At 33.7% G+C, this 18,400-nt stretch overlaps 1 protein-coding gene across 7 annotated transcripts in view; it reads right to left on the reverse strand.

Annotated features, from left to right (window-relative positions):
* Positions 1-18,400, reverse strand: part of WDR72 (WD repeat domain 72) — a 196,411-nt gene that overhangs the window by 66,347 nt on the left and 111,664 nt on the right. For all 7 annotated transcript variants that reach the window (XM_016153671.2, XM_016153669.2, XM_016153672.2 and 4 more), the window contains 3 exons: positions 16,419-16,510; positions 12,573-12,652; positions 7,049-7,244 (listed from right to left, as the gene is read on the reverse strand). In XM_016153671.2, coding sequence (XP_016009157.2) covers positions 7,049-7,244; positions 12,573-12,652; positions 16,419-16,510 — 368 coding nt within the window. The remainder of the gene's footprint in view (positions 1-7,048; positions 7,245-12,572; positions 12,653-16,418; positions 16,511-18,400) is intronic.

Below are 18,400 nucleotides of genomic sequence, written 5' to 3' on the forward strand. Positions count from 1 at the left end.
GATTTCAGCAACGGAATCTGGATCATTTTTTCTTTGTCAATAAATTTAAATGGGTATGCAGACAATAATCAATAAAGTGGTGCCTGCACAACTGTTACCAAGGAAATATTTAACTCAATTCCTGGATGCTACCGTCTCTGTGTAGTCGGGCCAGGTTGGCATTCCGATTGCTCATAAGAAAAAAGACGATGAAATACTCTAGTTCTTCATATGCCAAGATGAAAATCATCAATCTCAATCTCTGTGAAAGATGAAACTACTTTTGGAAAAAGAGCAATGAACTCTATCAGTCTTTCTAAGGCAATGTAATCTTTAAGATGATACAGAGAGGGGAGAAGCAGTACAGAAGTTCAGAAGAATTTATATGAGGAAAAAGGGAAATGATGAAATTTTTCCATCAATTTTACAAGGAGCTAAAAATAAGATAGGACATATTGTAAACTCAAATGACAACAGTGTTTTTTGGAAGGTTTGTAATGTATTCTAGGTGCTAAATAATTTTTCTGCTCATCATATATAAATTTGTTTTCATCTAACATATGACTACCTTGATATTTAAATAAGATTTTCTACTAAATGATTCAAATTACTCTAGAAAAATGAAACTTTAAATTTCCTCCTCTTCCTCCCATACTGCCACCCTTAAACATTTCAACTAATATATATATGCCAAATCTTTTTCATTTCTAGGATTTAGCAGTTGTCATTTTCAGTTTTCAGTCATAAAACTTATTTTTTAACCACTAAAACTTGTATTTTTCTAAGTTTATATTCCAAATAAAAGTCTTTAGTATTAAGTAAATCTTTAGAAGAATAGCTTATAGTGCCACACCTAAGGTTAGTAGAAATTGCATCTTATTTTTGTTGATTAACTTCAAGAAAATCTTTCCTCTGTTGTCATGCCAGATATGAGGGGTTTTTGTTTGTTTATTTGTTTCCTGCCTTGTAATCCCCACCCTAGGTAATGGCTATATCTGTATCTGTCATATAGTAGGAACTTGGTAAATATTTGCTGAATTAAGAAATAGTGAAGGCGAATTGTGGTTAATTGGGAAGCAATGGCAGATAGTGATGGATGACGAACCCACATTTCGAAGCCAGATTGCCTGGGTTTGACTCCTGGCTCTGTTGGTATTAAGACCTTGGGCAAGTTACGTATCTTTCGATCTATTTTCTCACCAATAAAATGAGTATAACAATACTACTTTTCCCCAAGTAACTGCTGACTGGATCAAATGATTTAAGGTATATGAGGCAATTAGAACATACTAAGTCATATCAGTGTTAGCTGTTATTGTCATTATCATTATCAGTGTTATTCTGGAAGGCTGAGGGTTAGGAAAGAAAGGCATTGATACAATGACATTCAAAGAGGACAAAAATGTTCTTCGGATTGGAAATTAAAGACATATGGGTTTCTCTCTAATGTTCAGGTTCCTCATTCATGCATATATTAATTAGATGATTCTTGGGAGGTAGAAAAGGACATAGGTGGATTTAGTGGTCTTAGCAAACAGCTACATTTTCCCACTCCAACGCTTTTGCTTGGCAAAATCATATCCATCTTTCCGGGCTTAGATTAGGCATCTTTTTTTTCTAGGAAGCCTTCTTGACTCCAAAGACTCAGGTACCTTTTAGGTATGCTTCTGCAGCCTGTGGTGTCCGATACACTTTTATGGTTACCTAGATGCTCGTTTGTGTCTTTACTGGAGATTTCAATTAGTCCTTTGTGGTATCCCCAACTCTTGGATCAGTGCAGAGAGGCACAGAGGAGTGATATAGAAGAGTGATATATAAAGATTTATTTAAAGTTTCAGAGATAGCATAGTGCACAATATAGAATATCAAGCTACCAAACCCTGAATAACCAAAAGCTTATCACATCTGCCTACTTAGCTCAATCCACCCAAATGGTGTGGCTAGAACACCTTCTTGCAGAAAATAACAAGAAGCAGCTCTGAAACATGCATCACCAATACACACATGTTTGTTTATAAACTATATACATGCTGTTAGTATGTCATATTATGTATATAAAGTATACACAAAAATAGAAATTCCAAATAGAAAACATTAACACATGCACATATCTCCTGATGTAGCTTAAAAGAGGTTTGGCAATGCCATTTACATTTTATTCGCTTAAGCTTGCATTATTAGTATTGTCTTTAATCCATAGTTTCTTGGCAGGAAACTCTTGTCCATTTACTGAGGGGTAGTTGAGTTAATACTGGGAAATAAAATCTGTAGGTCATCTCAGTAGGGACACTTGTAACTGAATACAGCAGGGGCAGCCTTCCGTAGAGTGGGTTTCCCACTCTTCCTTCAGCATATCTGAAATGCTATATGCAACACTGCTCTACCCAACACAGGAATCAAGTCAGAACACCAGGGTCAATCCATATATCAAATATTTTTTTTGTTTGAAATATATAAGTATAGCTTTTCATTATCTTATTCCTCCATATCCAACCTATCAGCAAATGCTGTCAGCTATACCTTCAAAATACAATGAGAATCTGATCACTTCTCACTTCTCCATCCATTCCACCATACTGGTTCCAAATGGCTATCATCTGGGTTAGTATATAGTTAATACAGTCTCCCAACTGGTCTCCCTGCCTCTATCCTTGGTCCCAGAACCTCAGGCAATGTGATTCCATTAAAATGTGTGCCATTTGTCTATTCAAATGGCTTCCTATCTCAGAAAGAAAGCCTAAGACCTCACTATGAGATAAAAGGCCTTCTATGATGTGTCCCATTACTTCTCTGTTACTTGCTCACTCATATCACACACAAATTTCCTTACTTACTTCTGTGGTCTTTTCACTTAGCCTAGGAAACCTCACAGTGGGTGGTGAAAGATGCATTTACTACAAATAAAGAATCAAGAAAGTTTCCCTATGAGTTAGTAAACTACATTTCAAAGCCTTTCCACAACTAGGTAGATTTCCTTCTGAGAAGTTCAGCAGGCAGAGGAAGCCTGTCCCAAGCTAGTCCTTCTGCTGATGGCCACCAGGACCACAAAACTATTCTGTTGAATCGATGTTTATTTCCTTGATTTACTACAAATACAAGGTTTTATATAAACAAAGAGCACATTTTCATTATTTAATTTGGTAGATAAGTCTTCAAAAGCAATGCATGTAATAAAGATTATTTGCAATACCCATATTTGATGCATTGTCTTCACAACCACAGTTTAACATGAATTTAAATTAAGCCAATAATTCCAAGGTGACAGTTTTATCTACAAAGGCTCCATTTTTATTTAAACCAATTTATTTAATGGAACGATTTAGGGCACTGTTTAAACTGATCCAAATAACATTCAAAAAAAAAAAAAAAGGAAAATAACTTTCAAATGTATTTTAATAATAGAAATCATTGTTTTAAAGAAATAAATCTTAGTCTCAAATGTAAATGTTAATTGTACTATTTCTTATTAAAAAGATTTAAGGAAGATAGCAATGTAATCATTAGAAAAATGTGAACTGAGATAAAATCCACCACTCTCCCATAAAATACTAATACACAAATATTAAGACCTCACAAAAAAAATGCATGCTGTGAAATGTAACAAGTGAAAACCCTGAAATAAATCAGATACAAAATTATAAAGTTCAAACACATTATGCTTCAACTCTTATTTCACTTGATTTCCATTGTTTTCTAGATGCATCTCGTGTACAAATAGTTGAAGAAACTTGGCGATTTTTTTTATTATAAGGGCTGAGATGGCAATGATTGAACACTCTGCATTTTCTTTGGTAATAGAAAGTATGATTTATGAGAGAGGAATAAAAATCTAAGAAAACCACTCAATAAATTATTCAATTTTCAGATCAAGCTGATTTAGGATGAATTTCCTTCAAGTTGGCAGTATGGAAAATGTAGTTTACTGGATGAGAACACAGTGTTTAAGAGAATATCTGGGTTTGCATCCCTGTTTTTAGTAATTCCTTGACTGTAGACAAAGCTCATAACCTCTTTTAAGTCCCAGTTTATTCATTAAAAAAATGGGATCATAATAGGAAGTATGTCTCAAGGTGAAAGATATATGGCACTGGTGGCATTCAAAATGGCTGGTATTTGACTTTTTGTCAAATACCATTTATTTTAGCATGTGTGAGAAAGATATAGAGTTAGTAAGTCAAATAAAAAAATTACAGAGGAACTCTCAGGATAAGCCTAGGGGACACTATGGGAATCTCTCTTTCTCAGAGAGTAGTTCTTTTCGGCTGTACTTTGAAACTTCATATCCATGAACATGGACATTTAAAAAACTGTAGAATTTGTTTACACAAATGACTCAAATGTTGTAAACAGAGACTTAGAATTCATAGGAATTTGTAGAATTAAAAAAGTGAGATAACAGTCATAAAGTACTTAGACTAGCGTTAAAGTGTATTAAGAACAAAATAACTGTTATTAATATTTTTTCCATATCTATTTGACCATATTATTGTGATGCTAATAAACCAAATATACTATGCCTCAGCATAAAAGAAGTTAATGAGTACTTGTGCATAATAGAACCATCATCTGTTACTTTCCAGATGTTTTATAAATAGGATGTATCAAGTAACCAAGAAATCAAGAAAGAATAAAAGAAATTAAGAATGAAAATAATCCTACAGCCATGCTACCCTGAAAAAGCATAATCCTGTCTGATCTTGGAAGCTAAGCAGGGTTGGGCCTGGTTAGTACTTGGACAGGAAGACCAGGTGCTGTAGGCATAAAAAATTAAAAAATAAGGGATTGTAAATTGACCAGGTCCTGGCAATCTGTGAGGCCAACCCCAAGGGGGCTTTGCCTAAAAAAATATTTTAAAAATCAATAAAAAATAAAAATAAAAATAATTTTTTAAAATGGGGTAAAAAAGAGCTCACAGAAAACAAATGAGCAAGGACCTGATAAAATTAAACAACATAAATCATTTATTATAAAAATATTTGATAAAATAATATAGTTTGCATTGATACTGGGGCTAAGTAAATCTGCCAATAAAATTTGAGGAACATCATACCCAGTGAACAGTACCTTTACCATCTCCTTAACCTTTGAATCAAGACATTTGCAATAAATAAAATAGCTTTTTTACTTATTTTTTAAAAAAATTCTATCGAGTAATGCAGTACATACCACTGAAATAGAGGTCTTAAACTTTTCCTGTCATTTTTCTAAGTTCCTCTTTTCCAAAAGGGTGAAAAAGGCAATGTTAATAATTAACACAGTATTGCTTGGAAATTTTCCTTTTCAGTGCACATTATGTGTTTCCCATTTTATTGTAATTCAAGTTAATATTTTCTTACAGGCAGTATTTTCCACCAAAAAAATATGTTCACCATTTTGTGAATATATTTCTTTTAAACAAATGATTTTAAATTTAATCTACTAACATATAAAGTAGCTTTAGTATTTTTTGTGTTCTAATTCTTATCACAAACTAACCCTAAATTTTCTTTTACATTGGCAAAGGATGATTCAACAATAATCAAAAGACAGTTAATATATAACTTAAAATCTGGATGTCTTTAGTCATAGTAGGATTAAATTCTACAGTAGTAATAGTTCTTATATCCAAGAATTAATTGAAGGCAGAACAGAGCCCAATCTGGTGAAAATTCAAATAATGGGTAAGCCATGTGCCAATAAAACGCATCAAAAGTTTCACCATGAATTTCTTACCTAGAAAAGTGAGCTATGGGCAAATGGATAAGTTAGACAGTCAAGATTAGGATAGATTAGGCACAGAAATGCCACCTAATGGGAGTTACCACATGATGAATGACAGTAGCTAATGTTGGAGAGTTGGAAGAAACCTATTAATGACATATGGGTGCCCCTCCAAATGAACCAAGAACTCAATGGAATCGTTGAAATTTAAAAAGAAATTGTTGTATTTCTAGCTTGAAAAGTGTAATACAACTATAATAATGTGATAGAACCAAAAGTAGCTTCTTCAAGTAGGTGAATTTACTAGAACATTAAAGCTAATTTCTGGACAACAAACACATGACTCAAAATCACTATCGAGCTTTATCAAATCACTTATTGTATTTGCCATCCTCAGTAACTGTTTTGGCATCAGAAAATATTCTATTTTGATATTTGGCTTTCACTGAAAAAGTCCTTTCCTGCTACATATCCTCTCTCACTAAGTAATGCTGTCCAATCAGTAATCTTATAAAAAATAATAATAAGATATAGATAGAACACATTTTAAAGAATGACATTTCTTCTAAGATTTAACATTTTAACTATAGGAACATTTCTTTGAGTCCCAAAAAAATAAAAATAAAATTTCTTTTTTGAGTACCTATCAAACATGTAAATTTATAATATGTTTTCCTGACAAAAATATACAATTAATCATATTATAAATCAATTTATTCATAAAAACCTTACTAGTAAATTTGAAAATCAAATTTGTACTAAATTTTTTTGTTATTGTTTTTTTAAAGGCACAGCTAATAGCTAAAAAGTCAGTTAACATTTTATATCAGATTCACTTGATAGCTGTAAACCATAAACACTATCGTTATAAAGTTACAATGATAAAATGTATTAAAAATCAAGTGGTCCAACTATAAACTAGTTTAATTTTTGTTTGTACTGCATATTTTATTAAGTGAAAGAAAAAACAAAAACAAAAAACAAAAAAATCTAGCACATGGCTATTATTAAGATATCAAATGAAAACAAACTTAGGACCATTATTATCAGGGTATTCTTATAATGTATATATCCCATTAATCTATTAATGTTAATCTGTTTTCATTCTATATACTTAACTTCAAAATGTTTTTTATAAATAATAGAAATTTTTGTTTTGAAAAATACTGATTATAATAGAAGTTAGAAGTTATTTTAAAACTTGACAATTATAAGAGGAAATTGATAGCAGGTCAGAAATAGGGCACTTGGCTTGGTTTTTGCAGAAATGATATATTGTGAACCCGTATTGTGAACTCATATTCTCAACACATTCTAAGTAGTAGAAAAAATTCTGATGAAAGAGCATGTCAATAAATTTTGCACTTACTTTGCAGAGGCAAACTGCCTGTAACACACTGCAACTCTAGCTCCTCGGCCCATTCCATCTTTGGCTGAATCTGCATCTTCTCATATTTACTATTTTCAGTCATGGACTCTGGTTGACTGTTGATTGGTCTATTTTTCAAGGTTTTCATGTGTTGTTGAACTTCCGCCAAGAGAACAGCTTGTATTGCTTCAGTTACCTGTTAAATTTGTGGTTTTATATGACATTTTTTAGTATTATTTAGTATTTTAGTATTATTACAAATGGGTCTTGCATAGACCCCAAACCCTGGAATTTTGATTTGAATAGGTTTCACATAAATTGCAATGTTTCATTCCACTAGAATTAGCATCTGAAATAACTGAAATGCAGATACTGAGAACTGGCAACCAAACCATCACATCACTCCTTTGTAAACACAAGAGATTTTAAAACAAAAGTTGAAAATAGTTCTAAATTCTTCATTCTAGGATATTTTCATTACTACCAAATGATCAAGAAAAATAATTTCAGTATGTCATATTGCTCTTAAAGATAAGTTTAGCTTGTCAAAAAATGTCTAGCTCTAAAGCACTATTTAACTAAAAACACTTATTTAATCTAGGTTTAATATAAAAGGTTAATACAAGACTTTAATAATAAATCTCAATAAACTGTGACTTCATATAGCCCGAAATACTGCAAGGTATGCCATCTGATTATTTTACGTACCTAGTCATGGACCTGTGGTTGAGTGGAGGGGGAAGGGAACACTTGTCAAAGGACATCTAATTTAGTATCTTCATTTTTAAAATGATGAACCTGGGACATGACATCCCAAATGTCACACAAACTTGATGGACAGGCCTTCTGATCTTTGCTTCTACGGTCTTTGTAGTATATACCCTCCCAAAGTTCTATCTCCTTTCCCCTGAGTGAAAACCTAATGACAGTGTACCTTAGTCTCTTCCTGGGAAAAGATCAGGCAAGGTCCAGCATTTAAGTCAGGTTCAAGGAAAGCCAAGTGAGAGAAAAGGAAAAGTGCCACTGGTCAATGTAAACTTGGGACATCTACCCATTTATCCTTCTCTGGCTGAGTGAGAGTTAAACCTTTCATATAGTCATGTTCCAATGCCTGTTCCTTTTCCCTTATAAAGCCTTCCCTCTGTCAAGATGACTCATGTTTCACAATTGGCACCATACCCTCTCCTTTTTCCTAGTTTAGCCATACAATGCCTGGAGCTTGGGCTTTGGGGCAACACCGAGACTGGTGAGGTAGAGATGCTGATGCTAAAATCAGAACATGTATTTATCTAAATATTTATTTAATCTCTTTTGTGTATCATGGCAGCATGTGAGACTTGAAGGCTCCAATGACACTCAGAGAGCTGATGTTAATGGCAAATGCTTACTGAACCACTGGAGCAGAAGGAGCCAGGAACTTGATCTTCAATATAGGAAGGTTCTCAAAAGTATCAGAGCAGCTTCCTAATCACTGATCATTCCCCTGTTCTTGTCCACTAATATGCTCAATGAGTTGCAAAAAAAGACAATGAATGAAATGATTTTACTATTGTAAGCCATACTACTAACATTGTAGTACTGCCTGTCACAATACAGGTATATAATACTTACTCATGCATATCACGTGATGAGATACTCAACACTGTGTAAGCTGCTTCATGAATGTAACATATAGTTCTACATAGAATGATACTGGTAAATCATTTCTATGATGCATGATAATATGATGTATTAGCTATTAGATATGATGTTTACTATAATATATTGACTGAAATATATTGACACACACAATACAGGTCGATCATGCTTATTTATGTATAGCATCTGATGGGATGAACTATATTAATTATTCATGAACAATTTTATATCGCTGAATTCATTTTGCTTTAATTTTGTCACATATTTTATTTGACAGCACTGCTTCCAAGATATGGATGGTATGGTAAAAAGAATTCTGAATCACAAATGAAAAGGCCTGAGTTTCAGATCCAACTATAAAAGTAACTACAAATGCAACCTTTGACAAGATCACACACTACTCTGGGACTTCATGTCCTCATTTACAAAATAAAGTGTGTGATACTGGAGAAGTTAGGATGAGAGCTTCCAATCACAGAATCCTATGTGAAACCTGTTTCCATCCATAATAATTAATCAGGAGAATGTTCGAGGATCTTCTTAGACCCATTGTATGTCCAGATTACAGTTGATCCTGCAGAATGAGCAGTTCGCCATATGCCTACATGGGATTATGGCTGCCCTGTCACGCTGGGATCACTATCATCTCTGAGAAAAATTCACAATTGTGATTTAGAAAGCCTTCTATTCCACTGGATAAAATAGGATATACTACTCTGGATCAATATTCTTTCTTTAAAATATACAGGGATTTATGAAGTTTAATCTAACATTTCTAATTATTAGATTTTTATATCATGACCACATTTTAAAGATTTTGAATTTGGGGGTTTTGGACATATTTATCACTTTAAATGCATTATGTAAGCATAATTAATATATAATTGAAAAACGAGAAGCAAAAATGATAAAACATATTAGACATAATAAGTAGGATACTCAGAGCCATACAACTTAAAAGTGAATATTGAATGGCACACTTCTAATTGGAAACAAACTCAAAATGCATACGTTAGGCTCAGTGTGAAATCAATAAAGTATGGCTCTGAATTCACAGAGAAATGGTACATCTCATAAGCAGGTATTAATGTTATTACAGTATCTGGTATGCAGTGAGCACTAAATAAATACTTATGAAACTGAAATAGATAATCTACACTTTAAAAATATAAACTGTATAAAGTAGAATTATTGATAATTTCTGTCAATCTTTTGAGTTTCTCTAGTATATAAATATGGTAGATAAATTTTGTAGATAGTAAACATAAAATTTACCCCAACAAAATATAAAAATTTTAGACGGTATTTTATATAACTTTGTTACTTTAACAAAAAATGAGCTAGAATTAAAAGCACTATGGCTAAAAAGTTATCTCCCAAATATATATAAATAAGTTTCTCCAAAAATACAGATATGAAAAGTATAGCATTCTTATGAGGGACTGTGTAGTGATTCAAACTAAAGTTTACAAATCCATTGGCTGGAAAGAGAGAGCCACAGATCTGGGCCATATACTTATTACTAGAATGATTACTGTGCTATAGGCAAGCTGAAAATTTTAATGGTGTTCTACTAACTCCTTGAAACAGCAAAGTACTACCATAAAATAGCACAGAACGTTATAAAACTCATAAGAGCCCCCAAGGTCTGCTTGCAGTTCCAATGTCCAGATTTTCTGCTATAAAAGCATTTTCCTAACACACAGACTCACAATGGCCTTTCATATTCTTGTAACATCTGGAAAAGCAACACTTCTCTTAGAGGCCTGGATGTCATATTTCACCCATTGCTGTGAGATTGTAAAATCCCAGGAACTTTAGTGCAGCTTCAGAAACATGCAAATTAGCAACCTCAAAATCTTACTGTTGCTTTTCCAGCTTTTCATTCTATGTTAGGTATGTTTCACATGTTGAGAAGCAAAACAAACAATCTCCAGAAAAACTCATTCACCTGCAAAATTAACTCATTCTTACCTCTCCCTTAAAGGTAAACCCCATCAATTTCTAAAGTAAGAGTTTGCTCTACTTTGCAAAAGCATTCTGTTACCACCTAGTTCTCTAAAATACATTTAAAAATAGATTCACATTAACACGATTCAACTAACTGCTTAAATGAACAGCATTAGGAATTTGAGGACTGGGTAATGACACATTTAAATGGATACTTGCAAAAGTCTCTGTTGCTCCTGAAGAGTCCAGGAATTCTCATTCCCACTTTATACATGAGTAAAATAAATAATCGAGTTACACTCATCTTCCAGAGTCATTCATCAAGTTAATGACAGGGATGAGAAGAGAACACTGAAGCTTGGACTTCCTTTAGAGTGAGTAATAAATGCTCTTGTAATATCTGTCCTGCTGCAAGCATTTTGCACAAGGTTACAGAGTCATAGAACCTTAAAGATCCACTAGTCCAAACACGGTCCAAGCCACATTAAAACTTACTCGAAGGTCCAATTAACAACTACAAAAGATCTTTAGTTAGAGCGATTCAGAATAAGTGTTCTGTAGAAGTCTTTTCCCTAAGGATTTTTTTTCTGATTGAGGAATTCTTTGGCTACTGGAGGGGAAAAAAATCTCACCTTTTATAGATAAACTTTTTTAGGGTGATTCTTAATATGCTGGTAATGTCAACATGTACCAATGTTCACTTTATTATCAAAGAGGCTTTTTGCATAACCATTCACTCATTAAATATTTATTGACTGGCTGCTGTCACTACTGCTTTTCCAAGCATTTGTTCAAAGAGGGGTGAATGAGACCAAGTTCCTGCTCTCAGCTAGCTTCTAAAACAGTGAGAAGACAGAAGCAAGCAAAAAAGCCAATGGTATAATTTCCGTTAAAAGCAAGTAAAACAAAGAAAATAAAACTTGGTAATGTGATGGTGACTGGTGCCATGGGTTGGGGACATTATGGTGGCAATATTAGATAGAATGATTGGGGAATACTTCTCTAAGGAGTTGGCTCTTAAGCAAAAACCCGAATGATGAATGGAAAAATGAGAATTCCAGCCCAAGAAAATTCTTGATGTGGAAATGAGTGTTGTGTGTTCTGGAAAGAAAAAGAAAAGTCAGTATGGCTAATATTACAAACAGGAGGGAGAATGATAAGCAAAGAGGTTATGCTAGGGGCAAATCATATAGAAACTGTAGGCCATGGTAAAAAATTTTGATAGGCATTCCAATGGTATTTATTTGGTTTTATGGTGTCAAACCTCATAGCTTTTCTGAGTTAACTTTCCTTATTTTCCTGTCCAATAATAACTGTTTGTAATTGAAGTTACCGCTATTCTTGTCTTGCAAAATTTACAATCATTAAGCTCATGAAGAAGAATAAAGTTCCAATAAATATTCATCTAATCAATGCACTGACATTTATCATACGACATGCAAAACTACCTATTTAGCTGTTAGGACTTAAAAAGAGCTGAAAAGAGGAAGGACTTAAATTAGGCATTGAGAAAAAACAGCTCTCTAATCAGCTCATAGATGAAGCACTCAGGATAGAAAAATGATTCTAATTACACATCCCGAATTCCCGAGATGAGGGACCTTTGTGTCATGGCATATTTTGAAATAAAATAATAGACAATTCTGCCAAAAACTGAAACCTCAATGGGCAATAAGTTATGAATAACAACATGAAAATCTCTTCCTCAAATTCCTCTATTCACACCCCTGAACTCGGTGCATTCTTACACAAGTTATTTTCCACTTTCCCCCTCATTATTAGTCTCTGCATTAGTCCTGTTAAATGAAATGCTGTGGGAGGACATTTGTGAAAACAAGAGTACCTATTTACTGGTACTGTCAAGTAAAGGGAAGTATGAATGAGCCACAGCAGGAAGAAACTCTTCCATAATTTCAAGAACACAAACTGCTCATACCTGCACAGACTGGTCTCTCCAACAGGAAATAAGCTTCAAAAGTGAAACATCAGCTTCAGGTATATGGGATTCATTCTTATCTAGAAATAAATAGAACACATATATATTTTGAAAGTATGAAAATTGAATATACCTCAAGAGTTCTCAACTCCAGCTGCACATTAGCATCACTCAGGGAGATGCTCTACACAAACATTAATGCCCAGGTTCAATCTTCCAGAAATTCTGATTTAATAGGTCTCATGGTGAGGGTGGGACAGGCATTAACACTTTTTAAAAGTACTTCAGATCATTTTCATGTATAGCCAGAATGGAGAACCATTAATTAATTTGTATGTATTTCAAACAATTATACTAACACATATTCAAATTAAATTAAATTCATCATTATACTTCAAACCCATCTTTTTTTTAACTTTTTTTGCCAACAATAAGCAATAACATTTCCATCCAAAACAGATCACTAATATTCTCACCTAGAAGATCCTCATACAACAGTTCCTGAAATTATACCCTGCACCTAACACACAGAAATCATATAAAAGACTTCCTTTGATTTGTCCTTACCCAGCTATACTACTCTGATCAATAGATATAGCACTTACGTTTCAATTTGCCTCATTTTTTTATGTATTGTTTCTTTTAAATTTGCCCTCTTGAATGTCCTTTCTATCTATTTGCCTTAATGTTCAGTGTGAAATTTCAAGAGTGAGCTAGGACTTGGTTTATTTAAATTGATCCATAGTGTCCAGCAGATTCTTGGACAAAAAGCACTTAGTAAGTGCCTTTTTATTAATTGAAAATGTGCACATTATCATCCAAGTGAAAAATCGATGAATTAAGGGTTTCTGATGGATAAAATATATCATGTAGGTGCCAAATCCTGGGAATGAAATAAGAAAGAAGGATGAGGGCTTGGCCTGGAGGGATAATTACTATAATTGTCTATTTAAATTAATGTATTAATATATGTTTCAAATCCTGGTATCAACTATTTAAATTAGTATTAGTCCAATACATATTTCATTGAAACACCATTTCATATATAAATAAATATGTATGTGTATCATATTAATGGTCAAGGGAAATGTGTTAGAAGCTATTTAATATAATGTAAACTGAGAACAGAAAAGAAATAAGAAACTTCTGACTCATTCATATCATTATTTTTTCCTGATGGAACATATAATTTGAATTTGAAATGACCAAGATCAGTGCATAAAACTTGTAAGTATGATAGAGTACTATGATTTTGAAGTCATATTTTCCATTTCTTCATGAGCACAGCCAGTAAGAGAAAAAAATTTTTGATCTCTCTCCGTTTTTCTTCTCTCATTTTGTTAACCTTGTGACTCTACCATCAAAGCTAAATACAAGTCTAAACTGTAACTACTTACGGGCATCATGAGGCACTTCACAGCGTACTTTAATGTAATGCTCAAATTTTAATATAAGGTAGAAATGAGAGCCAACTTTTCTTGGCAATGGCAGTGAGTTAAAGAACAAATTGCAACTTCAGGGGAAAAGATAAGAAGAAAAACAATCCAAGTTCACCAATATTACTTAGTCACCATTCCTGCTGACAAAAGTGGTTATTGGTTTCTGTCAATCTTTTAGAATGAACACCTCAGAGCATTATTTTATTCTTCAGGCTTTGACTTTTATAAAATTAATAGCACGAAGTGAATCCCTTCTTTCCTTTTACCTCTCATCTTCCAATTATTAAAAATCAAAACCACATCATTTTACTATCTAATTGGATTTTAAATGCTATAAATGCCAACATAACATCAGGGAGTTTAGGCAGTAATAAGGCTAGTTGCTCAGGCTGTTTTGGTTGGAGCAACCATAGGAAAAGCCGGGGCCTCCTTGGCTCTAGTTAGCAACTCTCTCCGTCTCTGCAGAAACTAATCCCTTTCCTAGTGTTATAAAAAATGAAAATGAGGATAAATACCCTAATAAGGACTACTACCAAAGGAACAGGCAGGCAACCTAGCCTGGGGCCAATTAGGGAGAACACTACTTGTAATCATAAATGTCAGAACTGGCCTGACACAATGGAAGAAGCAAGGGGTTTGTTATTAGACAGAGTTGGACTGGAATCCTGGTCCCTCTGCTTGTAACTATGAATAAATTAGCTAAATTCCATGAGCCCTAATTTTTCTGAGTGAAACAGAGATAATTCCTCCTGCTGTGCAGGGTTATTTATGTATTAATTCAGATAATACATGTAAAATAATCAGCATAATTCTTTGAACATACTAGGTACTCAGTAGTAATCGGAAGCTATTAATAAACTCACATTTAAAACAGCCCTGAGAGGATCCCTATGAACCGTTATTCAAGTTATCCCAGTGCATGGATCATAATTACGCAACTTTGGAGGTAACGTGAACATCGAGTCTGAAATCTTATTTCCACTTACGAATGTAGTAAAATACCACTTTTAAAGGAGTAAAAGACATGCCCAAAGTTACATAAGTATTAAGTGGCAGAACTGGGTCTTAAACCTTGGCTATCTCAAAAACCATTGTTCTATTTACTATTCATCCATTAATCCAAATGTATTTGTTTACTTTCTTGCAGGCATTGTTCTAGGAGCCGGGGACATAGTAGTGCATAAAACTGCATTTAAAAAAAAATCATGGAGCTTACATTTTACTAGATGGTAGATGGCAAATGAAAACACGATATACAGTATGTCAGACAGTGAAAAGGATTGTGGAAAAAGTAAAATGGGAAAATGGATAAGGTGTGCTGGGAGAAGGGAGGACACCTTTACTGATGAAATGCCATTTGAGCAAGAATTGAAGAATACAGGGTAGAGATAGGGGGCAGCAGGCTGACCTCTGTGAAATCTGGGGAAAGACAATTCCAGGCATAGAAAACAGCCAGTGCAAAGGTCCTAAGACTTTCTTGTCATGTTTGCTTAAGAGTAAAAAGGCCAATGTAGCTAGACTGTGGGAAGCAAGGAATGAGCGCAAAGAAATCAGATGAGATGGGTGTGTGTGTGTGTGCAATGACATAGGTAATACAGGGACTTGCAAGTGATCCTAAGCACTGAGGCTTTTATTTAGAGTGGCACAGAAACCACTGAGTGTAGGAACCAAAAACAGGACCATGGGAGTGGTTAGGAGGCTTCTGTAGTCATTCAGGCAAGAGGTGAGTAAGGCTTAAGAAGAGTGGTCCTGTAATGGCAAGGAGCAGTCAAAATCCAAGATATACTCTGAAGGCAGAGTATGATTACTAAAAAATTGAACTTCGGGTATGAGAGAAAAGGGAAAGTCAAAAAGTCACCAAGCTTCTTGGCCTTAACAACTGGAAGCATGGAACTGTCATTTACTGAGATGTCAAAGATTTGGGGATGAATTAGCCATTTGGCATCAAAAGAAAATCTAAACAACGAGACTTACCAATCACAAGATTTCAGGGATAATTATATGACCTTCTGAAATAGCTATAAAATTCTCTAATATAATAATAATCACTTATTTTGTAATAAAGACATCGATATAATAAACTCCCCCATAAATCACATGATTTCAAATTAATATCCAAATATTTCATACTTTCAGAAAATTTCAGACTTTCAGGCATTTCAAAGATCATTTGATGAAATCCATCACAGTACATGCCTTGTAAGATGTTATTTATTTAAATAAAAATTTTCATATATATTTTAATATTGGCAGAATATAAAACTATAATCATGTGAAATGCAGACTTAGTCAAATGATAACTACATACTGCTCATTGTAAACTGTAGAGTGTTATCCAGTTATATAAGTAGTTATTTTACATCATAGAAGCATAAAAAAATTCAGAATATATCTGTAACTTCTTTACCATTTCGTAAGTAACTGTAGAAACTTGAAATATGCAAAATATCATTCCCAGGACTTTTCACCTTGTTATGCACAGATTCCATTTTGAAAGAACTGTTGACAAAAAGATTTAAAGAATATTATTAAAGATGTATGAAAAATGTTTTAAGATATAAATTGAAGATATGAGTATATGACCACTTTAACAAATTTGGGAAGTAAACACAGATTATTTTTAGCAAAGTCTTCCACATTGATCTTTTTGATGAGTCCTATTCTTCCACACTGCTCCTACCTAAAATCTAATTCCAATTGAATTGTGAATCTCAGTTTATCAGACTTATCTCATGACCCACTTTTATAGAAGGGGCCTTGCTACTTTAGATCACACAATTTGTGACTAATGCAATAAATTTTTGAATCCTAATATGTTGACATCTTCCAAAGAAATCTCCCCAGGTACTGTCAGGACCTGATGAAGGCAAGCATCATTCTAATCCAGTGACTCAATCAGCAACTTTCAGATAATATCCAAGGCTATTTTGAGAGGCGGTTAGCTCTTGAAGATTCAATGACATCAGACACCCAGTTGTTAAGCATATAAGGATTTCTCAACCTTCGCAACAGTCAAATTTTAGCAAAATGGCCAAATTTGCTTGAAGGGTTTAGTGTGACAAAATCTAATGCACATTATTTTGATTTTCTGAAAAAGGACAGTCTCTAACAGCAGATCAAATCTGAAGTGGCTGATTTAGAAAAGCAATCTCTAATCCTGACACCTCCATTTGGTAATTAGTTTTAATTAAGAATTTTGTAAAGAATTAACTAATGTGTGGTAATGATTTTAAGACCATTAAATGGAAGGCATGCTGAAACTCATAATCTCCCCGAAAGGGCACAAGACCTATCCTCTCTATCCAGTGCTTCGTAATCAGGAACAAACTCAGAATAAATACCTCTGGCAAACCATAACTAAGTCCCTTGTCTGGTCTATAAGGTCACAATTAGGCAAACAAATATAATATGTTAGCTCAAGTTTTTAAAAATTTGAGGAAATCTCAGTGATCGCCTATCCCGCCCACTTCATGTTGTAAATGAGGAAAGCAAGGCCCAGAGGCTAAGTGACTAATCCATAGCTACATGGCTAGTCATATAAGAAAATCTGGATTTATTCCTGGGTTTACAGGCTCCAGGCTGACTGATTTTTTTTAAAACAATACTTTAGGTGCAATGTAATTTTCTTAGTAATAGAAAGAAAAGTAAATTAAACCTATCTGAAAATCTTAAAAATACTTAAACAGAAGAAAATAGACGATAATTAAGTACAGAAATTTACCAGGTTCTGTTTTCTCATTATTAGGCACACCAAACAGAAAAAGGAAAACCCAGTAGCATTATAATGGCAAAAAATGGAATACTGGATGCTACGTGACCCACATGGACTTGCTACCAGACTGAAGTTTCACTGACAGCAGGCACTGTCTGCTATACCGTGTCTGTCACAGATATTTGTTAAATTGAGCTCTTATCAAAGAATAGAAATGTCAATGACTGTTTACCACCATGTAGTGGGGAGTTAAAACAGTATCTCTTCTATAAAGCCTTTCTGATAGTTTTATCTCACACTAATTATTCTCTTTGCACTCACCACCTATAATATTTATCTATACTACAAATGTTTTCTGTCCCTTTACCTTATTTCAGTGTTTTCTACATATTTAATATGCATTACTTTTATCATTTAAGTGAATTCACATCCAAATGAGAAATTTATATTTCATCTGTAGGCTAGTGCTAAGAACATCTTCAGTAAGCAGTTGGTGAATTGAATTAAATTCTCTAATATCAGACTATGAAAATCTAATTGAATTTTAGCAATGAGAGAGGGTAAACACTCAGAGTTAAGGTCAGTAATTAATCAGGCTCTGGAGTTGGACTGGTGGTTAGCCTTGACTTAGCCTTCAAGGAGCTGAATTAATCTTGGGGTTGATACCTTCTCTCCAT

This window comes from Rousettus aegyptiacus, unplaced genomic scaffold, assembly GCF_014176215.1.
Source record: "Rousettus aegyptiacus isolate mRouAeg1 unplaced genomic scaffold, mRouAeg1.p scaffold_m13_p_3, whole genome shotgun sequence".
NCBI classification, from domain to species: Eukaryota; Metazoa; Chordata; class Mammalia; order Chiroptera; family Pteropodidae; genus Rousettus; species Rousettus aegyptiacus.